At 40.6% G+C, this 27,333-nt stretch overlaps 2 protein-coding genes and 1 long non-coding RNA gene across 11 annotated transcripts in view; 1 reads left to right on the top strand and 2 right to left on the bottom strand.

Annotated features, from left to right (window-relative positions):
- bmp1a (bone morphogenetic protein 1a) overlaps nt 1–11,626 on the bottom strand; it is a 30,554-nt gene extending 18,928 nt beyond the window's left edge. Inside the window, exons 1-2 of one of the 2 annotated variants that reach the window (XM_071482554.1) lie at nt 11,192–11,626; nt 2,940–3,053 (exon numbers count right to left, since the gene is read on the bottom strand). In XM_071482554.1, coding sequence (XP_071338655.1) covers nt 2,940–3,053; nt 11,192–11,336 — 259 coding nt within the window. In that variant the 5' untranslated portion in view covers nt 11,337–11,626. The remainder of the gene's footprint in view (nt 1–2,939; nt 3,054–11,191) is intronic. The other variant, XM_071482552.1, reaches the window with a different exon arrangement.
- Nucleotides 1–27,333, top strand: part of LOC139623916 (uncharacterized) — a 70,544-nt gene that overhangs the window by 42,182 nt on the left and 1,029 nt on the right. The gene's annotated exons all lie outside the window — the stretch shown is intronic.
- Nucleotides 15,483–26,747, bottom strand: kansl3 (KAT8 regulatory NSL complex subunit 3). 8 transcript variants are annotated; one of them, XM_071482559.1, is made up of 20 exons: nt 26,556–26,747; nt 25,054–25,328; nt 24,717–24,887; nt 24,473–24,563; nt 23,320–23,505; nt 23,062–23,190; nt 22,824–22,940; nt 22,632–22,730; nt 21,996–22,067; nt 21,792–21,866; nt 21,503–21,660; nt 21,356–21,419; nt 21,031–21,219; nt 19,045–19,201; nt 18,626–18,703; nt 18,129–18,308; nt 17,606–17,693; nt 17,265–17,351; nt 16,755–16,861; nt 15,483–16,309 (listed from the first exon to the last, which is right to left on the bottom strand). In XM_071482559.1, exons 2-19 carry the CDS (start codon nt 25,263–25,265, stop codon nt 16,792–16,794), a joined length of 2,223 nt encoding a protein of 740 aa, XP_071338660.1. In that variant the 5' UTR covers nt 25,266–25,328; nt 26,556–26,747; the 3' UTR covers nt 15,483–16,309; nt 16,755–16,791. The 8 variants fall into 8 exon arrangements, with proteins under 8 accessions (XP_071338660.1, XP_071338656.1, XP_071338657.1 ...); XM_071482555.1 differs by having other exon boundaries at nt 17,265–17,392; nt 26,556–26,742; XM_071482556.1 differs by lacking the exon at nt 26,556–26,747 and adding an exon at nt 26,107–26,238 and having other exon boundaries at nt 17,265–17,392.

The following is a 27,333-nucleotide window of genomic DNA, read 5'->3' as shown; positions in this document are numbered from 1 at the left end:
AAATTCTAATAATCATTTCTCATTTAAGAAATTACATTTACTTCCTCAAAGACGCATTTGTTCAAACAGCATTGTTCTTCCTTTTTTGCACAAATGGATTTTATTGAAGCTCAATTCTTTCTTCCTTCAAATTAATTTCAACATTAATGTCACTCAAACAAACATAAATGCAGAGTAACCATGGAAACTAAGCTCCCACCTAACCCTGGTGATTATAATAAGAAATGTCCATATGTGAACCACAGTCACTCTACTGTACTTCATTGTGTTGCAGAACAAGCTTGACTGAAATGAAGCAAATACAGAGAAAACTGCATCTGGTATCACCAACTTCAACTCTTTTACATATAAACTTTTTACATTTTACAAGAAATGTTTAGTCGAATAAAAGTCAGCAATAAGTGTTTAATGAAAGTATTACTTTCGTTTTAAATTGCATATTATGTTCTGCATTAGGTCATTAGAACAATAATTAATAATTTAGTTCTTATTGTCTATAATCAAGCAAAAATTTTTAACAGTAAGATTTAAATTTTAGACAATGTAATTATGGATTGTATTACATATGGAAATAAAGTGACGCTTCAATGTGTTTCTTGCAGCAAAATCCCCTTTCAAAAGGAAATATGGTGAATTAGCAAAACGCCATATTTGATTACAAAACGCTACATTACAACATTATATAAAAATATGTCCTTTGTTTAAAAAGCAGAAGTGAGTCCTTTCCTTTTAAGAAAGATCAGTAAAAGAAACTGCAGGAGAGAAAACTTTGGCGGTCTGATGACTCAGGCTGAGATCTGCTGAAAAAGACCTTTACATTTATACAGTGTATGAATTTGACGGGTGTTGGGAAGAGAACAACAATTAAACTTTTATATAAGAAGAAAATGTGCTGTTGTACCTTTGTACTGTTCCTTCTAATTTTTTTTCATTTGACCAAATTGAGAGAGATAGGCAACTTTGATATTGCTATTTGAGGTCTGGGAAGCTCCAGGTTTTCTTTCCAGATAAAGCTGCCAACAGCTGATTTCACTCAGTTTCTCATTTTTGGATGAAGGTTTTTGACTTTAATGAAATTTGCAGAATCCCCATGGTACACTCACATTCGTCACTTGTTCAGGATTTATAAAAAGACTCATTTACCAAGTATTAAGAGTTCAAAACTCACTTCACTGTGAGACATCACCTGGATGACCCTGATGAAGGCCACAGGCTCAATGCATTGGTCTCACAATAATAATTGTTCTTTGCACTACAAGTATCACTGTAGAAACAAAAACAAGTGCATTTGGTTTCAAAATGTCCTGTAAACTGCTTTTTGTTCCATAACAACACTCAAAGCTGTGCGACTACGAGCCCCTCGTCTTTTCTAACTAAATTTAATTAACACACACGCCACAGTATGCAGCAAGTTTTTTAGTTTGCCAGAACAATGTGTTCTGTTGAATTTCAGACTGCAGGAGTAAATCTTAGTGAGATCAATTAGCACGTACACTTGTGCATGTGTTGAGGAAAAGTCTGATAACAGCCAAATCTGCTCAGTTAACTGATAAGAAGGGGTGTTGGGTAGACAAAACTTGTGGAAGATGTGTTAATTACAATAATGCGATTAAATCTACCAATCTTCATTCATAGTTACACTGGGAAGGTTTTTTAGGTTGAAAGTTTTAATCGCTTGTTATTTGTATTGTGTTATTTATTTAACAAAATGTCCCCGCACTTTGGTGTATGTAGGGCATGCAAGGAGATAAGGTAACAGACTAAGCTGGTGTTGAGAAATGTTTCGGATCCACAAATTGAATTCTTTGGCACCATATTGAATTAATGAAAACTGTGATTTGAAATACAGATGGCCTGTTTAATAATCAACACGTTTGAATGATGTGCAAATACTGAGAACTAATCATGAAAGACTGGAGGATGAACACTAAGAAATTATTATTTTATTCTACTGTGCTGATTTATAACTATACATTATGTGACCAAAATGTTCGACTCTTTGACAATTAATTCATTTGTATGTACTTTAGACATTCAAGGTTACCTATTACAGCCAAAAAAACAAAAAAAAAACAAAACAAACAGGAGTAAAGGTCATCTCAACTACTTATTAGAAGCCACAGACTTAGGAAGACACATGGGAGAAAAACATTACTGGGAATAAAGAACAGTCTTATGTAATACCACTATAGTGTTTTTGATAGTGTTTTTGATTTTCAACACTAGAGTAGCCTCTTCACAAGGCAAAAATTAGATGTGCTGTGACTAACCTACTCAAGTGGACAAATGCTTATTCAGAGATGAGTGTGTGCACACAGTCTCCTCTCCACTCCCTACCAGAGGTCACTGTTTAGTCTGACAATCAATCTTGCCTGGTGGATATTTTGAGAGCAGTTGCAATGTATTTTTAATCCTGTGAAATATTTCTTTACCTCAACATGCTCATTAACTCCAGTAGAAAAAAAGGCAAAGCGATACCATTCAAGCACAGACAGCAACATGCACATACTTGTTGGTTCACGCTCACCTATAGTTTATGGGATTGCGAAGCCTATCAGTTCCTCCTGACTCACAGCTGTTGCTTAAATACTCCCTTTAATTTCAAGAACGACGTTTACCCTGACAAAGCCCAACAATTACTGCTGAACATGGATACAGGTGTAGCAATGTGTAGTAGTAACATGATAGTTGTAGACAAAACACAAAGCTGATCACAGACAGGTGCTGCTGCTGATACTCAGTTGGAGAGGATAGAGAATAAAATGTCTTTGAATATGATTTTTCCCAAATGACAGACAAAATGTGGGAACTATGGTCATTTCAAGTGTTTTGTTGCAATTTCGTCTTCAGTGACAATCAAAAACACTCAACATCCTCAGTGCTCTTAAGTTGAATTTTCACCTCAGGTTGTCTGAAGAATTGGTTTCTGTTATTATTACCTGCATCTGTGTGATTGACAGTCTGGACGGTTCTCTGAGCCAGATCTATTATTCTGTCGACTTTAAACGACCGCAGATCCTCCTCATCCAGAGCGATGTCTCCCAGAAAGGCAGCTGAGGCAGATAAACAAAGATGGCACATGTCAGAGGCAATTCCACTATATGGAGCATCAGTTTGCGCCGACCAGTAGCCTCAAGCTTTTCCTGCAGCTCAGACTGAGTAGGCTGCATGCAGGCCTCGTCAAAGCACACACACACACACACAAATATATACATTCCTTTCTTGACTGTTCTGTTTACCCTTTCTTTGCAGTGAAGAAATAGAGAGTAAAACAGAAGTGTATTTGTTTGGATAACAGGAAGGCCACTTTGTCTCGACTCCAAACTACAGGATGCAAATATAAGCAACAATATGTTCGACATATTGGACATGGCTCATGAAGGTTCCTGCAATGAAGAGAGAGAATGAACTCAGAAACCTGACCGTTGATATGATTAATTGAGCCAAGTTCAGTCCAGATGTTACCAAACACAACAAAACTCACTGTGTGCTTTGGCGCCCTTGGATAGTTAATGAGCGCTATCATATATGATACAGTGAGACACTGACACTGCCTCGATGGAGTAATATGGGGCACCTTGAACAAGTAATAGCTCTTTAATGAGGCCAAGGAGAGGGAAAAATAACCAAACAGTCCCATTTTATGAGGAATGTGCTTTATGGGATTCCTTACTAAATGGCCCCATTTCTGCTGAGGATAAGCTGGGAGTCCTCTCCGCAGAGACAGGGCGCTCGGTTTTACAGGCTTTTAACACCAGCACGTTTCCAGAATTTATGGCCCGGCTGGGGTGCAGGAGTTGGGGGGGAGAGGAGGAGGGGTGGAGCTGTTGGAGGAGTTGGGGGGTTTGGGAGAAGCTGAGGTGGGAAGGAAGGCAAAGTGGTGGTACTGTGACCCATGTCTGAACAGTAGATGACAACGAGAAGGGAAGAGAGGAAGACGGCATATCCCCTCTGCCCACAGCGCAACTCTCAATAGGGAAGACAGATGTGGAGCAGAAAGAAAATGACAGCCTTCTGGATGTGTGTTCGGAGGTTAGTGTGGTGGAGGGGAGACCAACCCTGAAGCATAAGAAGCCGGGAGAACCACTAAACTATAAAGTTAATGGCAGTGATTTACAGTGGTTGTGTTCGTCAAAATTTTGAATCTGTAAATCTTCAATGTACCACCCTGATACAAGCTACCCTTACTGTGAAATAACCAAGAAAAAGCCTTTTTTCTATAGTCAGTTTTGAGGCAGCTCACACATAGCTTTGTACATTTTGGCAAACAACAAAAACCTAGACAGGAACAGTCTTTATCCCCTGCACTTGTATAGAAGTTCAACAGAGGACTGAGACAAGAGAGAAGGGGATGAAAAGCACAATAGAAACAAAGATAAAAACACTTGGCTCACGTCCTCATTCACCAGGGCAGTATTATTGAAACAATCTGGGGTTGGATTTAGTGGATGCAGGCCAGTCTTCCACCCTGCAGGTCGTAGAGGATACACAGCAGAATGACTGTGTTTGGGGTTTAGAGGCTAATGACAGCAATAAGGAAAGATGTAGATCACTGCCGGCAGGACCGGGCATGCAGAGAGGACAGGTTTAAATTCCAGGGGTCAGAAGGATCCTCTAATTTGTGCCTGTAAAAACACTAATTCACTTCTACGAAATCCATGAGACACAAAACAGACTCACAACTCACAATCGGCAGTCATACAGACAGCCATTGCCAAAAACACCACTGATGAGGGGAAGCTACCAGATGTCATGCAGTATAGGATGGATGGGCTGACTAGAGAAGCACATTTTTCTCTTTTATCGTCTCATTTTTTAGTTCATTCCCAGAACTGGCGGAGCACCGAAAAAAAACAAAACAGACAGCACTTCAACAATTAATTCCAAGTTGCTGTAATTTAAGAACATATTCAAAACACTTCTCAAACTGTCTTTCACTCAATATTGACTGTGCAAAATCAAGCAACAACTGGAGGACATTTCTTTTCACATGTAGTGTCAATTTGCACCATATTAGCAGTGTTATGTGCAGGCCATGACTAAATAACGAGGTTCAGACCCCCCCCTCGCCTCCCCCTGTTGTTCACAGAGGGCTGCGCTCTCTGCCCATGGCTGAGTCCCAATCATCCACCGCTGTGCTGGAGACAGGCCGGTTAATCCGCAGTGTCATTGTTCTCAGACAGCAGTGGAGATTGAAGTGAGCAAATGCACAGCCCGGCAGCATTAGGACTCATTTCCCCCGGGCGCAGCAGTTGTCCTGGAGACGCTGTTGCAGGTTTATGGAAAGACTCACAGGGATTGTGAATTAATCCCCTTGTCTCCTGGCTTTAATTATCCACAGACACATGGTTTTAGGATTCTTTTGTGCACAACTCTGTCCTGGGATTGAGGAAAGGTTATGGAGAAAGGTGATAAACTCATCTAGATACAGAGTGCTGTAATGATATTAGCCCAAACGCAGAGAGACGGGTGTGTTGTAATGTAGATTAAAGCCCACTGAATGTGGCAGATGGCAAGTGATCACCATAGAGTACAGTGCTGCATCTCTTTCCAAACATTATTCATTACCTAAATGACAACAGCTGCAGCGATAACACTAATATCTACGCAGAATAGTTGGGTTATAGTAGTGGGGTTTTTAGTTGCTGATCAAGCTCACGTGTCACTTTTCAGCCTGAAAATAACAACAAAAAGCAGCCATTCAAATTTAAGTTCAATTTTATGTGAGCATAATAACTAAACTAATGTGACTAAACTGAATATATCACAGAGATGCTGGATGAAATGTTGGATTGAATAAATTTGAACACTGACAAAGTGTGACCTCTTCCCACAATTTAATTCTTTTTAGTTAATCTAAACCATCATAATCCTTCTCATCTCAGACTGTCCCCCCATCAATCAGCGAATCCAGTCAGATTACACATGAGATCTCAATCAAATTAATCCCATTGATTCGTGTAATGCCCTAGCCTTGACCTCTGCAGTGTCAAATACTCCACGACTATTCCCATAAATCTCCTTCCCTGAACACCAGACCACGACATCTGCCACTGAAACATGCACAAACATCAATACTAAGCCTATACAGACACTAGCACCAGCCTATATTTAGCAGGTCAGCTCCACTGCGAGTCCGGTGTACTCCTCACTGTGCTTACAGAAACATTTAGACACTCTTTCCCCATACAAGACCTAATGATGAGGGATGAGAAAGCCTGGCCAATATGTAAGCTTGGATTGCATCACAATACCCTGGCACCGCCTTTCACTGCCTGTGTTTGGTAACAAACGCTGCATTTGAATTCCAATAGAGGCCAATAGTGTATTGCGTTAAGGTGATTACTATCTGATGACAGTGTAAGCATCACTTTTCAGGTTTCATTCTGTACCAGCCCTTTCTGCCAAATGCTGCTTGTAGCCATTGTCCCTGCAGACACTGTGTGTTTAAAACTGCGGAGAAGAAAGTAGAAAAGTAGCAAAGCCAGCGGAAAATGAATATTGAGACAAACTGCTCAAAAGAAAAAAAAGCATAATCCTAACAAAGGAATGATGAATTGTATTATGCAGGCCTGTTGTCACATAAATATTGTACCTTTCTCCTCTGTAAAAAAAACAACACCAGCTGTTTCTTCAGCAAACGCTTACCTTGACATTTCCTAACACTGCAATTTGAGCCCAAGGCAGGAGAGAGAGAGAGAGAGAAAAAAAGTCAGCTTATGTGCCCATTTGCAAAAAGGTAACTAAGGTATAATTAGAAATGAGATTCTGGTGAAGTCTCCAGCTACAACCTGAAATTTGAGTAATCATTTTCCAATAAAAGCCCGAGGTCTCATCAGCCGCAGCTGATCAAAACCGAGTTACCGTCACCACATTACAGCTTCTATCTTATTGACAAGATGAGAGCGGCTTCAGCTGCAAAGGGCACACAGCAAGAGACTGCCGCCCCTTTAACATTTCACACTCCATCAAGCCCATTAGCAGATTGGATTTCCCAGCTCATCCCTGCCACTGATTACTGATATACCCTACTGCCAGTCTAACCACCTCTAATGACTCATCAGCTCACCAGCCATTTGTCTTTTTTACATGTCAACGACACCCAGTATTTGAGCTCCTTAGATAGATGAGTAATTCTTTGCCACACTGCAGGTATTTTCACCTTTGTCAAAACTCATTTTGACCATCCAGACTTCTTATTTTTGGTTCAAACAGCAGAGTAACACATACTCACACAGTCTGGCGTGAGGAAACAGCAGGTTTTCTCAGAACAGATGTCCAAAGCAAAGTTTAAATGGGTTTGTGGATGAACTAAATCTGGAAGAGATTCAACCCTCAACACTTTCCATAAATAATAGCTATCTGCAGCTGAAGAAAACACCTTATGTATTCACTACAGGTGGAGGGAACAGAAAAACAGTTCTTCCAAATGAACAGCAGAATAGAACTGGTGAATTATTTAGAAAAAAACACACTGTGAATAATGAAGAAGTGACTGTTAAGCTGCTCATTATTTTAGGCTAATTGGGCATCCTTTGAGCCATTCAAATGAGCTCTCTCCCAATGCATTTGTATATTTGTTATTTAGGCTCCGGACCCAGACTTGCTATTAATGTAATGCAAGATCAGATATTACTGAGCTCTGACGACAAACATATTGTTTCAACTAATGCACAAAGATTGTGCCAATAGATCGGCTCCCTAATCACCTGAACCCTGCAGAGAGAGAAATGGCAGGGGTCCTGTAATGTAAAAAAAACAGAACACCCAGTGTGGGCTCGTCTATGCAGCCTGCATTCCATGATAAAAGAAAAGCATCTGTTTAAGTGTTGCTTGAAGGCCCAATCATGAAGTTCAACAGGCCCATCACATTGCCAGAACAGGACTGAGGGATGGAGCTGGGTAATGAGTGTGATCTGTTTTGAGCTTCCATGAACAAAAGAGCAATGATACAAATGAAACCAATCTTTACAATTTTGTCAAAGGAGGCAAAGAAGCTGATCTACACAGTCCACTGGTCTGGGTCAACTTAAAGTTAAAAATTCTCACGGTACACACGACTGCCTAATAAGTAATTATAATGCAGTAGGGCACAGTAGCTTTTCTAAAACATTGTTGTCGAAATGAATCCCGCTGTCGTATTTTAAATGACCAAATCAAAGTCAAGGCTCGAGTGGCGAGAGGAATCACATGAATCTCTTTTCACAACAACAAATTCTTCAGCGGCAGCAAACAGATTGGGGATAACCTACCAAGCCCACTCATGAATGGCCTGCACTCACCTCACCTGGGATGGTGTGGCACAGAGTGACTGGCCTGTACTCCACCTTGCAGCCGTGCTTTCCCTTGGCACTAGATGAATGACCTACAGTCTGGGAGAAGTGCTTGAGTCGGTCGGAGGAGAGAGCTGGGGGGCCCAGGGAGATGAGAAAACCACTTGCATAAGAGAGGACAAGAGATGAAGGGTGTGTTCAGGTTGCCCTGTCTGCAGCTGAGGCCGCCGCAGCACAGGAGCTCAAATGCAAAAGCATGTATACTGAGCCTGAACATGCTCGAGAGACTGACAGACGACGCTGTCACAGGAGTCTGTCGTAGATAAAGATGTCCCCTTCATGAATTAATGTATACGTACACGTCAAACCAGTGACTTCTTTCATGATTTCATGATTATAATTTAAGCAGAGAAGACAATGAGCGTGACTGGTTCTCATCCATTTTTCATTTTGAAAATGAGTGGATCTAATCTCAGTGGGTTGTTAGAGTCTTAAATGACTTCCTGGGATGCTGCCAAGTTTGGAGTTCTGCAAACTAAGGAATTTTCCACTGGTTAACTTCCTAAATAGATGGCATTACTCCTGTGTTATTGCAACTGCTCACTCAAATCAATGCACATTTCTCTCATGTCTGGTATAGTGATGAGTTATTTAATCCTTTGTAAATGTGAATATTTTTGAGGGATTTTTTTTTGCTAAACTGGAGAGGAATAGCACACATGAGTTGTGGCAAGAAATGAAGAAGTCCCTAAGTGCATTTTAAAAACTGACTGCTGAGGAAATGAAATGAAACGGTCACCACTTGGTCAATTAGCCAACTGATTAGCCATCACAAATTACTTGAGTAGGAAAACAATATTCTCCAGTCGTCTTGTTATTCACAAGCACATGAATGGGAGTCATTATATTCACTTTCAAGAGAACACCAGGAAAACAATTTAACACATGTATTCCCGAATCAACTGAGAAAAAAAACCTGCCATCAAAGAACAGTGTTAACCAAGGACAGCCCCACAGAGGACAAACATGAGATGCGCTCCTCTACTGCATTAGAAACTTCACACGGCTGTAAGCATTTTCCTCAGCGGAAGCAGTGCGACACAAAAATGCTGATCTCAAGGCCACAGAGAGCGATCGCATAGAGAAAAATCAATAACCCACGAAACATCAACACTATACCAGGGTCTACTGACACTAGCATGGAGTTGACTATAGTGAAAAAAAAATGTTTCTCTGGTGTATCGACTTAGTGAGGAGGTGGAGTGAGGAATAAATGGGAGAGCTGAGAGATCTTGGACATTTTGCTGCTTAGTAGGAAGGAGAAAAGCAGGTGGGTGTTGGAAGAGCTTGAGACTGGGAGGGTTAAGAGAGTGGGAGTTTGTACTTGTGACCGTCTCCCAACCACCTGTCTGCAGACGTGCCCAGAGGAAACCATAAACATAACTATGCTCTATTCAAATGACGCTTAAAACTGGAATACTAATAATGATAACATCCTCACAGACAAAAGAAACACCAATCATAACTGGGGATTATTCAGCGGGAATGTCCCTGCTGAGACATTTCCGCTATTATTAATGATTTCTTGAGAACGGTGTAAGAATAATATAAACAGGGCATCTTCGACCCTTCGTCTGTTTATTTTAGAGTCTTAAAGAGTCATCTGAACACCACGTCAGCGTCCAGCAAAACAAGGCTTATGATGTAAAACAATTTGGTAGGACCACTTGAATGACTCAGAGTAAACAGCAAGGCAAAAACAGGAAGCAACATCTTCCCTGACTTGTACATGGGGCAGGGTTCATCTACACCCTGACCTCTGTCATGTTTGCGTAAAGCCACAACGCTCCTAAAGAACCATCTCTATGTCTCCCTTGACACCTCTCCTCTCACTTCTCGGGGGAATGATGATGAAAACAGATAGGTGGAAAGCTGAGAGCTGAAGAACTGAATTGTATAATCGGCTGCCACATCAGAAATTGTCAAACGCCAAATCAGTTCGTACTTCCAGGACTGTAGAGGTCATTTAGACTCGAGCCAACTCTCTGTATCTGTAACCTGAATACTTTCACCAGATGGAAAACACAATCTGTTCAAACTCCCCCAAAGGGATTTGGCAAGACAGTGAGTTCACAGTACAGAAAAAAAAAAAGATTACAATGACAAGTCAGATATGCTTTGGCCAAATACTGGGAAAATATGCAGGTCTCTCCACAGCAGAAAGGAAGCAGACATATTTATACTTTGAGCCATAAAACAGAATAATGTGTGCATAATTTCTAAGCTCCACTGTACTCTTTCCTCTCCCCTCCTCCACTTTGTTTTAGTGGCTGTGTGAACAGCCGGTGGAAAAAAAGACTATTTGTGCAGTGACAAAAAACAACCAAAAAGGGAGCAGAAGTCTTAAAATCAAAGTGCAGAAATCCTTTGTTTTCCCTGCAGCTCAGACTTTTTTTTTTTTTTTTTTTAATAATAGCTACACAGGAGACAGCCAGCTAGACCTACATGATCACCTTTTGAAGAATAAAAAGTGCATTTTCCGCAAACAGCAGGCTGTAACTTTTCAACAAGCACTTAAGCCAAAACTTTTTTATGTCTCGGGAAAATGTATTCAGAGACGCATCCCTTTTTATTTTCATTCTTCCAATCCTTGCAGCCACTCTCCGAGGTGGGTTATTCTAGGCGACTGTGTGCTTCAAATGTTTCAAACTGCAGAAACTATGTCACTCAGTGCAAAACAAATGCACATTATGTTCTCTCAAGCCCTTTAAAAACTACATCCACCACTGTCATCTCTCCAAAAGCGTTTCTGGGGCTGATCTCAGCAAGCTCCACAAACAGATTCGTGGCATGTTTCAACCTCCACATAAATAAGGTAAATCACACAGCGTCCTACAAAAAAGAGGGGGAAATCTCACCAGCTTTACAGGGATCTTTATAGTCGATCGCCTCTGATGTGGCAGTGGACTCCACATAGTAGCCTGGATCAATCGCCTCCAAATCGATCGCCAATATCACGCCGAGACAGGACAGAAGGAGCAAACATCTCGCCGTGAGATCCATGATTGTGGAGGGGGAGACGGCGAAAAGCGAGGGATAAAGGTAAAGGAAGAGAGAGGGGCGAGAGAGGGACAGAGGGGAAGAGAGAGAGAGAAGAGTGAGTGAGTGAGAAAGAGAAAGAGAGAGAGAGAGAGGGAGAGAGAGAGAGAAAAAAATGGGAGGTTTTTTTTTTTTTGGGGGGGGGGGGGGGGGACGAGATCCCTCCAGAGGGCGGGTTTTAAATCCAGCCTCTCTCCGGTGTCTCCTTGGCTCTGGGGGCAGTGATTTCTCTCTTGCAGCCGGGGCTCCGGGCGAGTGCAAGTCCCGCCTGAGAAACTTTGATGATATGGCAGCTCCACAGGGGCGGTGAAAATGCCCCTTTACACAGAGATGCCAGTGTGCATTTCCATGGTCCCTCAGGGGTCTGAGGGGGGGGGGGGCTTCCAGGGAGTAGTTTGGTTCACTGTATGTTATGTCTTTGTGAGGAAAGAAAACTGCGGTGATATTTTTCCGCTTTGCTGTCCCCACAACCCTCTGTTTGGTAAGGCAGACCATAATTCAATTTTAAATCGACCGGAGTAAAGACATAATCATATTTAGCTTCCCGGGGAAAGGGCCCGTAGCTCTCATGTAGTTAAAACAAAAAAAAAAGTACGTAAAATTCAAAAGTTCAAACAAAACTTTACCTACATGACAGTTTAAAGTAAATTAATAAATTTAATTTTCCATTTCTTTTTACATTTTACACCCTAAAACCCTCCTTAGCTTTCGTCTTTTTATGTTGTTGTTGTTTTTTTACCACGAACACACATAAACAAACTCACTGTGCTTGACCTCTCTGGAAAAGGCTTCATCCTCCTACAAGGAGCTTGGAGCTGCTTGAACCGATTACAGCGCCACCTGTTGGTAACTTACCCAACTTTAGACGCACGAAAGAAAATGACATTATTTATTAATTATCTGGCAGTGATGCCCCAGGTTCCTCATATAACTACAGACTGCTCACCTGAGGTTGTAGCCTGCATTTATTTATAACATTAATTACGTATAGTTAATTACTGACTCCTTGTTTTCATATTTCTTTTACCTTCTGCTTTTATTTTGTACATTGGGATACATATCTGTAGGTGCACAGATATAGATCAACAGTGTAAAGCGTGAGTATTGTTATTATTTCTATTAACTAACTGAACCCGTGAGTATAAACATTCAGTGTAGTTACAGTAGTAGGTTAATGTACATGCACAAACCTGCGTATAACATTTTCATCCGACTTATCCTGCCAATGTGAAGTATAACAACACTTCAACACTGCACAGTGTACAGTATATTCAGTAGCATATGGTCATAATGTTAGGCTCCCCCGAAGACTAGTGGTAGTCTATATTCAGATATAGAAATCCTAGTAGTGACATCAGATGCAGGGACCCTTCTGTGCTTCAGGATTCACTGATCTGACACAATGTTTCAGTGAAGATCACTCATTGAAGCTGAAACACTCTTCCCAATCTTCCATGCACATCAAACTAATCTCTGAGGAAAATACAAAACCTGAACCGCAGTGGAGATTGGACGGAGAGAGTTAAAATGGACTGCATGAATATCCACTGTTGCTGATGACAGCAGGCTATGCCAGCAGCTCTGCTGTCTGACTGGCATCAGTTATCCTGTCCCCACCTATTACATACAAATTCTGGCTTATACAAGAGGAAAGCGACACTCTCCTCTCTTTATCTTATCTGACTGCTGCCTATGTGAGGAATTTAAGACAGGATGTCTGCTGAGATGAGTGGGCTGTATTTATGCTGCTGCTGTAAACATAACACTATAACTATCATGCATGAGAGTAATCTCAGCCATTAAATCTTGAATAAGAGGAGTCTCTGAGCTTGTGCAATGCTACAAGGGCTGAACACACAGAACCAAATATTTAGAGTAGCAACAGGGGACAAAGTTGACTGACTTCTGGCAAATCAGTTTTTCTCACTGTGGCAGTGAAAAAGTCCTTATACAGTGAAGTGATGACACAGTGCAGATGGGAAATGTTGCCTTACACAGTACTTTTTCAGTACTTTTTTTTAGACTATGACACATGAGATTATAGAGGAAACATAACAAATACCTTTAATCATAAGTAGACAGACATGACCTGTTTGTGCATTGCAGCTTTTTGTGTGCTTAGTACATATTATTCAAAGTGAGCATTGCACAAGTGCACAGCCAACAAGAAGTATATTTGACAATGTACTGTAGCTTCTGCAATCACATGATTATGACCAATACTGACATTTAAGTAGCTTTGAAATGTAGTTCTTACTCTACCTTGTTTTAGGCATATCATGAGTTGTTTGTCATAGTGAACGAGAACTGCGACACAAAAAGCAACAATTATTAGGAATTACTATGATGATGATGACACAATTTCTGTGATAAATATCAAAGCAATGGCATAACATTTAAATTTAGTTACCTCATAAATCAAAATGCTCAAAACACATAATGTTAATCATACTCATCCAGGTATATGATAAATGAGAGATGATAAGTAAGGGATTTAAACTTAATATACACTCAGAAAGAGCTAAAGATTTCAATCTTTTTTTGTTGTTGTGATACACTGTAGGTGTCTAGTCAGCACAAAGACTTGCACATCTGTCCTTTTACAGTTGTATTACCACAGTCCAGGGAGGTTGCGGTTTATTCTCACATGATATAATTTCTCCCTTAGAGGATAACATGTGATCATGCTGTGTATCTGGCTGTCAACAGTTCCTTACTAAAGTTAAGGGTGAAAAAGAGCACAGATTGTAGCATGAAGTCCACAGCTGTAGCGTTAGCAGAGTCAATGCTACTTGTCTGTATGTAGAGGTTAGCATGGTAGCGGCTTGGCCACAACTGATAGTGACTCCCAGGCTTTTTCCACCCATCTCGACAGGAGAGTCCTCTGGAGGATGTGAGGCAGGTGTTCAGTTCGTTTTGGTGGCGTGATGTATACATCATGACAGGGAGGGTACAGTCTCATTGGCAGGCTGTGGCTCCCAGATGCCTCTGGAACAGCTCCAGCTTACATCAGGTGTCCACCACATGGAAACCGTGATCAGAGATTTTCACTGCTGTAAAAGGGCAAAGTAAAATTAATTAACTCAAACCTATTTATAGTCATTAGGACAAAGAAACGCTTGACATTTACTGTACAGTATTTATTCTGTGGTAGAACTGAACAACTTCAGAGTGCATATGGTGTCTTCAGTAATAGTGTCAGTATATTTTTAGCCAGATGAGATGAACATTTTCAGAGCAGCAGCCTCCTTTTGTGCAAAACTTCCTATTTAGACAGATTAAGATAATACTTAATTGAGGCAGTCACTTTTACTTTGCAGTCCTGACAGGTTTCTATGTAGATTCCTATTATCTGATTTGAAAATATGAAAAATGACTTCTTCACTTTCACTGTTCTGTTCAAATATTTGACTCGAAAATAAGTGAGCATTTGAGACAACAGCTGTTCAATAAATAAGCTCCTAGACCACATTTAAACCTTGTCAGTGTCTCAAAAAAAAAAAAAAAAAAAATCAGCTATACACATTTACTATCCTCAGTATGTGCATTGATATCGTATTTATATAACTTACAATGCACATTAATTACATGATTGAGGATTAGGCTATAGAGTAGCCTATTAATTATTTCATTATCCAATACACCAACATGTGCTATCACATTACAGAAAATACAATTTCCAAGTAAAATGTATCTATTAGACCCTTTAATAAGACACACCTTGGGCTCATGGATACGAGCCGGCGTCACAACCTCACCAACTTGGCTGAGAGATCCCACTCTATTTGGCTGTGCTCCCCGAAGTGTCACCGTTATAGAAGTGGGGGCTTTATGCCCTACTGACAACACACAGACAAAACTGCTCAGACATGCTAATGCCCAAAATCCACTAAGATGGATTTTGGCATTTTACTTTGCCACATAAGTTGGGATGGAAGAATGATCATTTTCACTTTGTGGATAGATTAGCAAATTAAAAAGAATAGCGGAGCATTGGACAATCAACACAATGAGAAATAAAAGTAAAATTTGAGGTTTAGTTGGGTGAGAAATACAACGGATTCACACTAAAAGAAAAAAAAAAAAAAAGATACAGGAGCAATGAAAACATGTGTTTGATTCCAGTCTTTATTGTAACAACAATAACAGAGCTTGGGTGAGGCCATACTAACTAATACTGTTATTGCATTTCAACACTCTTCTGTAAGAGGTGAGCATCCATATTTATAGATAATATAAGCAGGTGATTGAATGGAAGGGTTTGCAAAATGTTACCACATGAGGAGGCAAACAAAATCAACACAAACATGAAATGACAGCTTGGTTTTGACGTAATTCACAATGCATCTGTATCAAATGGTTTCATACATTTATATTTTACATTTGCATCCATTTCTACATAAACATTATGTGTCAAACATAAGCTGGGAACTCAAAAATCTAACCTTACATTTCCCATAAGGTTGTATTTACACATGAACACAAAACAGGTTGCATGCCGCTGATCTGCCCTAGGATGCTGTATAGCTGCACATCTGACTCCGCAATCGTTACAACAGTCAGGCTATTCCAGGCAAACTATCTATACACACACTTCGACAGTGCTGTCCTCTACGATCCTCTACTATGGCAATCCTCCCTGGCCTACAGACGTCCTGATCTAGTGTTTCCAAAACAAGGGATGAATGAACCCTGGGCATTCAACGTGGCCGTCGCGTTTTGGCAGTTCGAGACATACCAGCAGTCTGATTGGTGATGTGCGCCAAGCCGGGCAAGCTGCTGGCCAGTTTGGCCAGCCCGCCATTGGTGAGCAACTGGTGGATGGCAGTGGTTTTAGCCACTCCTCCAGTGGTGACCACAGGCACCGCCCGGAGCAGAGTACTGCTGCTGGTACCGACAGAGCTCAGGACCTGACCCTGGGGCTTCCCACAAACCGCCTGTGGACGGAGGAGGAGAAGACAAACAAATAGTTCAAGTTTTCTTCATATGGAGGGATTTTTCCTCCCATAAGTGACATTTTATAACAGTCTTCACATTTTCCAGTCATATGTACAATTGACATTCATGGACAAAATACCCGAAACCACTCTTAGACTAAAAATATTTCAATAAAGATGACTCAAGACCTCCTTAAAACAGTTTAAATCAAACGTGTGCATCATAACTTAGTGTACTATATATCCATCTGTGAATCAGTATAAATATATGTATCTACTGTATCCATCTTCTGCTGTTGCAATGTGTTAATTCCCTCATACACACTATTTACAGGCTCAAACCAGTGTTTCCCCCTGTTTCATTACAAATGGACTTAAAACAAGCCAAACTTTCACTGTGGTCCTTCAAACTTTTATGTAATGTAACCATGTAATTGAGAGGTACCTGGGTGCTGCCTGTGTTGGCTGCTGTGGAGGGCAGGCTAGGAGCTTTGGTGATAATCTCCTGAAGACTGAAACTTAGGCCTTGTAGCAGACTGCTGGCGGAAGGCGCTGTACACAAACACAAAGACATGCAATGACGCTGATATTCAGGTAAAATCAATACCAAGGAAATATTAACACAACAAATCCTACTTTTACAAACCTCTCGCACCCAATCCCCCCATAGGCCCTTAACTAGATGTACGGACACACACACGCACAAACACACCATGAGTCATGTCCAAAGGGGTAAGGTTTGGGACAGCGACAGACAGCAATGGCGCAAGAGGTGATCAATGATAATGTTTGCTCTATTATGTTGTCCTCACACACTGTTCTCATCCAGTGTCCAAAACTTTAATCTCACTCTACAAAGCGGTTAGAACTGCACTGTGTTGAGGCTACTGCACTGAGATTAGCTGCACAGTTGAGAGCGCAAACAGGCGTGCAGGGCAGGACAGGACAGAGATACCTTGGGCAGTAGCCGGAGCTTGCGCCTGGACTGGTGTGGAGGGCCCTGACACCATGCAAGGCTGCACGTTGTTGAATGAGCTGGAGCCTGGGGACAGGGCACCAGACACCTCTGAGAGACTACCAGACCTGTAGTGACACACATAACCACCAATCTACTCAGGAGCTACCCCAGCAAGTGCTGTTTGGACATCACTCAGCTCCCAAACTCTTGAGTACACCACTCATCAATCCCTCTGCACCAGACACACTTTTGTCCAATAGGGTGGGAGGGGGTGTGGGTTAGGGGTTTAGGTGCTCTACACTGAATGTGCCTGTGTGTAACAAAGCCAGCTATCTTACCGCTGGCCAGTAAGAAGTCCAGAGAGCTCCTTGGCTCCAGCCACAGTCTGTCCCACTGTCACTGTTAAGGGCTTTCCAGAGACACCCACTGCATGGAAAGAGGAGAATATCAGGAGAGTCAGTTATTTTTTCTTTGGGGAAAAAATACTTCAAATGATTGTCTTTGAAAGCTGGATACACATTACAAGTAACAAACATTTTCAAGAATTCATGGTTTTGAATAGTCCTACTTTCACTTTGTAAGGCATACCACACAAAAACATGTTTTTCTCATTATCATTCCATAGATAGAGATCTGTATGAAGGTGAGCTCCTCAGAAATTTAGACTTTTTCCACCCTGTCTGGCCTCTACTGATTTTATCAACCCACAAAACAATGGAGTGGGACAGTATCTGTTTACTCAAACCCAAGCAAGTTTTTTCAGTGCTTAAAGAAGACAGAATTAATCCTCTAGTGTATATATAACTATTACTTATACAGTCTTTTATGTAAGTAATGAAATAAGGATACCAGGTTTTGTACCTTCCTGTGCAGCAGGGCTGATGGCGCCCCCTGCTGACTCGCTTTGGGAAACGATGGTCACCTTGATCTTGGCTCTTTTGGAGGCTTTGTTTGGCGTGGGACTCGGTGTCTGCCTCCTCTTGCCATGGGACCTCAGTTCATCCCTGTCAAGGCCCTCCATCTGATCACTGGTCACTGGCACTGCACCACACAAACACACAAACACAGATACTGAATAGAGTTCTGAGGTGACATAAACCTAGGGGGTTCTATCCTTATGTAACCCTACCATTGAATTTAAATCTTACATTTTTACACAACTCTCCATTGTCTGTAATGTACATCTGTTTTAAATGAGCTCTCCAAAATAAAATGTACTATTCCAACCATGACAAAGGGTTTTTTAGTGCAGTGCTGTATTTTCGTACACAACATTCATATAAAATTAGAGCAATGGAAACAAGGAAAGAAGTGAAAAGAGAAAGAGGAAAGAGAAAGGAAGAGGGATAGACACTTACCAAAGATACAAGGAGGGGTGCCAGGAGGAAGATTTTTCCTCACAAGCATGTTTTGTTTCATAAAAGCAGCAAACTGAGCTGGAATGAATTGGAAAAAAAAGCCGGAAAGGAAAGTTATAGGAAGAGAAGAGACAAGAGGATGAGAGGAGAGTATTTCAGTCACGTTCCATCTTGCCCCATCAGATGTCGTGACGTGATAATCTATTTACAATCATTTTCAGATCTCCACCCCTGCTGGCACAGCTCTTGCAAAATTCAGCAGAAATTGAGGTGAATGACAGTTAACAAGTTTACATAAATAAGTGGGGCAAATGTGAGAGCTGTGTACACAAAGGTACCAAGACCACTGTGCACATGTAGGTCAACGTGAGGGCTCACAGTCTGTTTTCAATGTATCCAGAGTATGGTGGTGAACTAACCTTGAGCTTGTTTGTGGGTGAGAACTGTGCCAGAGCGCTGCATGTGTGTCTTGAGGAGCTGTGTAGCTGTGATCAGACTGGACTTCTGCGCAGGAGAAAGACCAGACGTCTTGGGTTTTGGGCTTGAAGTTGGACTGCTACAGACACTAGACAGATCCTGTAGACAAAGTAAAGAGGTAGAACACCTGATGAGCAATGATTTATTAGTGTCAGTCACTGAACATAATAATAAATTATGAATGCTGCTATACAGAATTTAATTAGTCTCAAAACCTGCACACATGTAAACCATGTGATACCAGCAGAACAGTATCCATGAGCAGAAAGACATCGACCCTCCCTACACGCTTGTAACAGCTCAACTCTCATTTGTTTGTTGACTTTTGAGACTTTGGAGGTGGGGACAATGGCTGATGTTGCTGCTCCTTTAAATACTGACCATGACCTTTGATTGGCTGTTTGGTCTGATCACTGACAAACATAACCTCTTGTTCCATACTCCAGTCTAGCCAGTCCAGCTGGCAGTGGTTATGGCAAGCCGTTTTAAGAAGTAAAAAATAAAATCAACAAACAGCACACCTGTCTGTTTTAGATTAGTCATAACAACATTTCTCTCAAATTTGTATTATCACTTGTCAGAATGGTAATTAAATATATACACCATAACATTCTTACTTGAAAAAAACATAAAGTGTAAAATATCTAAAAGTTAAATAAGTATAACTATGGTATAAGTGTCTGGTTTAATATTAAATAGGTCGACTGGATATACAGTATATTGTAGATATCTGTAATTCAATTCTTCCTAGTCATGAAGAACATTTCATTTCTTAAAAATTCCCTTCCTTCCTTTTGACAAATGATGTCACTTCATGTGTATTGGGCTTTCAATTTCAGATATCCACAGTTATATTTTTGATATCCAGAATGCAATAGAACTCTTACTGGGAAAACTCCCATTTCAAATATCTACGATCCAATTGTTACTAGTTATGATTTTGATATCAGATATCTATAAAGTCATTTTGAATATTCAAAATTAGAGTAGTGTAGGCAAAAACAGATATCCACAATTGTCCTTATGACCGGGCCTCTCTCCAGGCAGGAGACTGTAGTTGTTGAAAGTGACCAATCAGAGGAGCCAAGACATCAGCCACTGTGCCTGCCCCCCAAAGTCTCAAAAGTCTACTTGACGAGTGAGCATTGCTTAGTTGCAAGCAGGGAGGGTTGAGCTCATACTGGTCACAGCGCTGTGCCTGCAGGAAAACATGTGCCATGTGCAATGCTCCCTTGCGGGGATGGTTTTCTGCTTGTGGGTACTGTTCTGTGCAACCGTGTCAAATGCACGCACCTGGTTTTGAAACTAATTAAATGCCGTACTGTTAATGTTCATGATATAACATGCTTTAATTGCTACGGCCTAATCATGGTCTATATGGTAGAATTCCTCAGAAATGCAGCGCACAATATTATATATAATTATAAATGAAAACTGAAGAATATGAAATTTGCATCACTGTGCAGTGAACCAAAACAAAAAGACATACAATCACCAACAAAAAAAAAAAATCCCAATTTATAAAATTGTGTTCCAATGTGCCTTTAAGACACTTTCAGTGATATAAAGTTGGCATGGCTGACAGGTATTAAAGCCCCTCAGTCAAAAAGCAACTTTGCAGACTTTAATCCACCACTGACACTCTGCTGTCTGGCAGATGTGGCATTAGTTGTACCCAGCAAAAATGAGAAATGTGAATACGTGTCAGTTCCTTTTGAGGAAGAGACAATGACTATCAAAACACTACAATTTCTCTTATTTTCCACCATTTTCCCATGACTAGAAAGCGAGTCTAAAACTCAACTTAGAAATATTATATATTTTCCTAGTATTCCTATATTAATTATCAAATACAGCCCTGGTGGTTCATCTTAAGGCTAAAAGTAAGTGACACTACAAACCTTTGAAAAAGCTTGGTGATTACTGACCTCTGAACCCGATGGTGAAATGGGAACTCTAAGTGCAGGGGAGGAAGGTCGTCCCCTCTCCATATCAAAGGGAAGCTCCCGTCGAGGCCTTTTCTTTTTCTCTGTGTCCAGATCCCTCATCTCCCCTGAGCCATGACCGTGGCCCTCTGCCCTTGTGAGGACACCTGACAAGAAGTCGGCTATTTCATCCTGCAGATGAGTGAGGGAAGAAGAGGAAAAGCGTTTGTTATCAACATCAGTTTTTTTTCTATTTTACAAAAAGGTACTTCAGAGGATGAGAAATACTCATATAATAAATTTGATATTTCCAGTAACAAGGATCAACCTGAATGCAGCGGTCCACCATGGTCTGTGTCAGTCCCTCTGATTTCATCTTTGCTGAATTGATTCTGTGGAGGGATATTATTTAGTGTTACTACTGAATGGCCTTAAAATCCTTACACTCTACTAGAAAGAACACAATATTACTGACCTGAGGTTGTCGTCAGCTCCTCCCACCACCACCATGCTGTTGTCTGCCCTAAGCTTCTCTCTGAACTCCTCCATGCCTTCTATACTACACTGCAGAGCATTCTGGCCGACCACAAATAACACCGGGGTCTTCATGTCCAGCAGTGGGTCATCTACATCCTGCAAACCAGTAGCACATCAACAATCATCACAACTAGAGGCCAAACTTCGTTGAAGAGACAATGAAATAATACAAATGTTGACAAAAAAGAAAAATGCATATCAGTGGAGGATAAGGCTTTAGGTCCTACCCCTCTTGGCCCATTGACTGTTAGCAGGGGGAAGCCAAGACACACGACAGCAGTCAGGTACTCCATAAGAGATACCTGTAATAAACAAAATAAATTAACTAATGACACTTTGAAGATAAAAAAGTAATTAGTGGTTTTTCATGGGAATAAAGTGTTCGGTGTCACAACGGACAACACTAACAGGTTTAAAAAAAAAGGTCTTACGTGACAAGCGATAAGAGCACCAGCGTTCCAGCCAACCAAGATAATGGGTTTGTGGGGGAAGTGACTGTGAACCTGGCAATTAAATTTATGAGACAATCAATACAACTGCAGACACATCACATACAAAATCAAACATAATACAATACAGAATCTGCACTCTACATGGCTCTATTTTTTCCATTTTGCCTTCATAGATGTGATCAGTGAAGTCTTAAAAGAAACTGCTGAGACAAGATCATTTTTGTGTATAATTAATTTTGATAAGAGACATTTTAATACAAAATGTTAAGTAGATTAGATTGTTGAGATTGTGGAATGTACATGTAATGTGCACTGACTTTTTAAAATGCACAAAAAATAAGAAAGTACACTGCAAGGACTAAGGACTGCTGTCTAGTACAGCAGCAGCATTTAGTTATCATCAAATTTTTTTTTAATTATAACTAAGTTTTCACATCTAAGCAGGAGTCAGTTTTACTAGTTTGGCCGGTATTTGGGTGTCTTTCATGCGATAAAAGCTATTTCAAATGTGCATGTTAAAAACAAAATAACTACATTCACCCAAATGAATTTCACAAACACCATCACAATCACGTTACAGTCACATGTGTACCAAAAAAAAACATAACAGCCTACCTCCATGACCTTGGCCCTGACAGTACCCAACATGTGCTCCAGACACTGGGTAATGCCAATGTTGGTGCTGCTATTCACATGAGTGTGCACTGGTATGACCTGATGTAGAAATAATTGTTAACGGCACTTTTCTGAGAGAAACACCAAAATTCTTGATAACACATGCAGATTTAACTGAGTGACATTTCAAACCTTTCCTAAACAGGAGAGCTGCGACTGCCAGAATCTCATTCGTCGCGAGGTAGAAAGAGCTGGATTGGTTGGGCTTGATGGTGCAATTAAGATGAGTGGTGATCCAGGAAGCTTGCTCTGAAACATGAAACAAAACAGACAGGGATCTGCTGTTTAACTGTAACAGGTCATGAGGAACAAAGTCCAAAAAGGTGTATTTCTATTAGAAACTATCCACGAGTGAACGGTTCAGTTTTACCGGTTTGTTTTGAGACAGAACTCCAACAGCTGGGTCCCAAGGCCGTTTCAGCAGCAGTGACAGAGCCTCTGCACTCGGAGCTCCAGTCTTTGCTGATGGCAGCAACATTCTGTCAATCAGCGAGGGCAACTTTCCAGACACAGAGAGTGGGGTAATAATAAATCAAGAATCCCAGAGCTTGCACACATGCTGTAACACATATCATATGCAGAAAATATATAACAATCCTTACTCCTCATTCAATTACAGATATATTACCTTGCTTTTGAGAGTCTGCAGCACATCCAGGTAAGCAGCAAGCATGGCAAGGCTTAAGGATTCAATCATGGTGGTGTGCAACCACTGCGTCAGCTTGGTGTCCCAGTTCACACTGGCTAATGCGTGCCGCACCTTCCTGGCACACTTGTCCACGGCTATCCTCCGCAAAATTGGCTCATTGGAAGCCTAAGGGAAACAAGATCACACAAGAGACCCAGTGACATTTCAATAATTTTAAATTAAATAATTTAAAATTATTCACAGGCATGCAGTAATTTAATCTATAAAACCCTAAAATGAGCACTCTCATGTCAACAATGCCAATTTACAAATGGCTTTAGTCACACTTTTCACAGGATGAAGCTTTAATATAAAAATAACCCAGTAGGATTTAATTAGATTTGATGATGCTGCATATACACATTGCAGAAAAGCCTATATTTCAAGCTGTCATCCAGATTGAAAGTCTTCAGGCAACAGAACTATCTGCCCTCTGACTGGACGCCCAGTTTTCTGCTTTGTATCTGTACACTGATGTTCACAAGAGCACTTCTTTTTCAACGGTTAATTTGTATTTACAAATACAAATCCTTTAAATCTTTCTAGACATCCAGATACTAAAATTTCTTATGCAGATTTATCTTACAGGTTTACAAGGGTTGATTTGCAACTAAAAACTTTGGAATTATTTGTGAACATCAATTTCACGAGCTCAAAGTCTTATTGAAACAATATGGCCAATAGCGTTCACACTGTAATGTAAATGGTAAATGTACTGCATTTATATTGTGCTTTTCTAGTCTCATCAACCGCTGAAAGCACTTTACACTTCGAGCCAAATTTACATTCACACACCACTTTTTTTTTTTAACATATATTTTTCCATCACACACATTGATGACACATCGGGGCAATTAGGGGTTCACTATCTTGCCCATGGACACTTTCACAAGCAGACTTGAGGAGGCTGGAACCCTCTGATTAGTCGACAACTTGCTCTTTCTCCTGAGCCACAGCTGACCCCCCAACATTGTGCAATCAATTGGTGATTTCAGAGAGGAATACATTTTGGAACCGTTTTGAAACTCACGAATGAACTTTTTTCAAATTTCAGTTCCTGTGATCATATTTAGATATAATGAGCACAACTTACATTTTCATTGGCCAGACGGGCAAGTCTTTCAGCTTGTAGAGCTTTAAGGACTTTATTGAACAGCTTGTTCTGGGCCACTGACCATCCAGTCCTGAAATAGAATAATGATAATGTTGAAACAATATATTGTCACTGAGATACTTTAAATTATAATGTCTATACTCGATAAGCACGAATGTCAAGTATCAATACTTCTACTAATACTATCACAGTAGAAGGTAGATTGCTCCTGATGTTTGATTACTTGTTTAGATGTTCCTCCCAGTCATCGGGGGGTGGAGGGCTCTCAGCAACAGTGCGAGCAAACAGGACATGTCGCTCACACTCCTTCATCACGCTAAGAGCTTTCTGGTTATCATATAGAGGAACAGGTGTTGGTGTGACCGTTTCCACGTCAATTACAGAATCGGAGTCTCTGCAGACAAAGAAAAAAAAAATCGAGTTATTGCAAGGCAAAACAATAGTGCCACGATCAAATTGACTACTGAGGGATGTGGGAGGCTGATGTCAATCCCAAACTATAATCTGATATGTCTGCTGTAGTTCAGTCAAAGATTATAATTAGGAGCTTTTTGACTCACGACAAGGCTTCAGGTTGGCGACGAGGTGTCACAAACAGTGTCCTTGTGGGCCGGGCGCTGCTGGCATCTGGGTGGGCATTCCATGGCTTGGCATAGCTGTGGTCCAGGAACACCAAGTCCAACTCTCTTTCATGAGCTGACAGCTGGAAAAGCAAGGATGTGCCCATCTTTCGTGCAGTTATCTGGAAGTCCTTATCCCCACCACGATGCATCCTCTTCCTGGGCCCCAAAGGGCCCTGGGAAGGGTTCAACAACTTGTGTGGATTCAGACCAAGCTGGGCAGGAAAGAGGGTGGGAAATATTTTATTTAAGATAAGCTGAGAAAACAATGAATTCCTTTTCTTTGCCTCCCACCAAGGCACTTAATGGTTGATTTTACATATGAAGTTCACTTTACTTTTCATTACATTTACCAAACAGCCCAGTGGAAACGTTAGGGCTGCAACTAAGATTTATTTTCTTCATTTTCCATCACAAATTCTTTCTCAATTTATCAGTTAATCATTCAGACTATAAAATGTCAACAATTAGTGCCCATTCGGTTTCCAGTGCCCAAAGTGACATCTTGAAATTACACAATTTGTCTGTTCATCAGTCCAAAACTCAAAGATATTTTATAAACCATCACATATGACAAAGAAAAGCACCAGATTCTCAAATTTGAGAAACTAAAGCCAGCAGATGTTTGCTTGAAAAGTGGCTAAAACTATACATCAAATGTAAGAAAATTTGCCAATTAATGTTCTTTGGACTAATCAATTAAATACACATTGCAGCTCTAAAATATGTGTATAATGTCTTCAGTGTTGAGCTGTATGTAGTTTATTTAAATACCATAATAAACCACAGCAGCACTTCTTCAAAAGTAGGAGAGTAAAAGTGGGACAATTCTATACAGCAGCAATTGTTGAACAGATGTTTTGATGTTGAAAATAATCTATCGACTGATCATTTGAGAAATTTCAGAAGCAAAAATGCCACAATGGAATGGACCCAGCTCCTTAATGTAAATATGAGCCAGTGTCGTAAACTCTGATGTTCATAGTTACTTACATGCTTTCTGCTGGTCAAAACAAGACATTAGGAAATGCTACTTTGAAGTCAGCCAAACTCATGGACATCATTCGCTATTTCTGAAATTTTATAGATTAAAGGACTAATCAATTAATCGAGCAAATAAGCGGCAATTTAATCGATAAGGAAGATAATCATTATTGACGTTCAACAACCTGCAGGTGCTTTGTTCACAGTGAGCACCACCCACTATTGCCATGCAGTCGATATTGTTTGCTTACGTTACAATAACTAACCTGTTTTGGGTGGAATAAAACTTTTAAACCAAACATTTACACACCTGCTGTACAGACAGACTCATAAGCTCAACGCGTATCTGTAATATTGAGGCTGTGTGAAGCGACTGACCACTGGCCTACCATGCTAACATTAGCATAGCAAGCGGAAAGCTAACCGATTGGCGCTCTTGCTGTGTTCCTGCTGCTCACCTTTTGACTCTGTTACTCCATCTTCGTCGTGACGGTTTAAACCCTTCTTTAAAAAAAAAAAGGAGCCAAGGAAAGGCGTATTTCTTTGCTATAACGAGATGTTTAAAAGGAAAACATTTACTGCGTGTGAGCCTCACTTCCTTTTGTTATCTGATTCGTTGCCATGTTGAGCTCTATGTCACCCCTTTTCTGGCAGTAAAAACAAGTACGACACTCAGAGCTGCATTTCATCCAAACTGGCAACCCAATTCATGGCGCGTCAGTGAGTAACGCAAAACCCGGAGTGGGTTTAACCAGATGGACCGGATCGTTGACACCCTCCACAAAAAAAGGGTTATTAGATTAAAATGAACTTGATACATTTTAATTTCCTCATTCATAAGTGAATTCCTGTTTTAACATCCAATTTAAGTATTCGTCCTTTACTTTACTGAGATAACTTGTTAATTGGTTGGTAATTCAGGTGGTCTGTTAAAATCATGGAGCCAAGTGTGTTCACTACATACACCTTAAATCTTGTAATTTTCAGAGATTCTATTCAAAATAATGTTTGTTTGATTTTTAACTTAAATTTACATTTAACTTATTTTTTAAGTCCAGAGCTGATACATACATAATACAAGTTTCAAAATGTAATTTAGTAAAGGAAACATAGAGCTCAGTTAGCTGTATTTCAGAGAGAATGGGAACAGAAAATCGAGTGGGGTTGCAATCTGTTATCACAGTTTGGTCTGTCAGTTGCCAAGTACCACTAAGGTTTATTTTATTATTTAGTGAT

This window comes from Trachinotus anak, unplaced genomic scaffold (genome assembly GCF_046630095.1).
Source record: "Trachinotus anak isolate AG129_WGS33_773 ecotype Australia unplaced genomic scaffold, CSIRO_AGI_Tana_v1 ptg000008l, whole genome shotgun sequence".
Classification (NCBI taxonomy): Eukaryota; Metazoa; Chordata; class Actinopteri; order Carangiformes; family Carangidae; genus Trachinotus; species Trachinotus anak.
Note: the sequence above shows the minus strand (reverse complement) of the source record. Positions and strands in the feature narration are given on the sequence as shown.

Bases quoted from the DNA above. Each gene is read 5' to 3' on its own strand.
- kansl3 (XM_071482555.1), bottom strand. From the start codon at position 25,265: ATGCATCGTGGTGGGGATAAGGACTTCCAGATAACTGCACGAAAGATG. The intron at 24,888-25,053 runs GTGAGTCAAAAA...CTTTGTCTGCAG, and splicing joins CGCCAACCTGAAGCCTTGTC to AGACTCCGATTCTGTAATTG. The intron at 21,420-21,502 runs GTCAGTAATATT...ATCCCTCCACAG, and splicing joins GGAGCTGACGACAACCTCAG to AATCAATTCAGCAAAGATGA.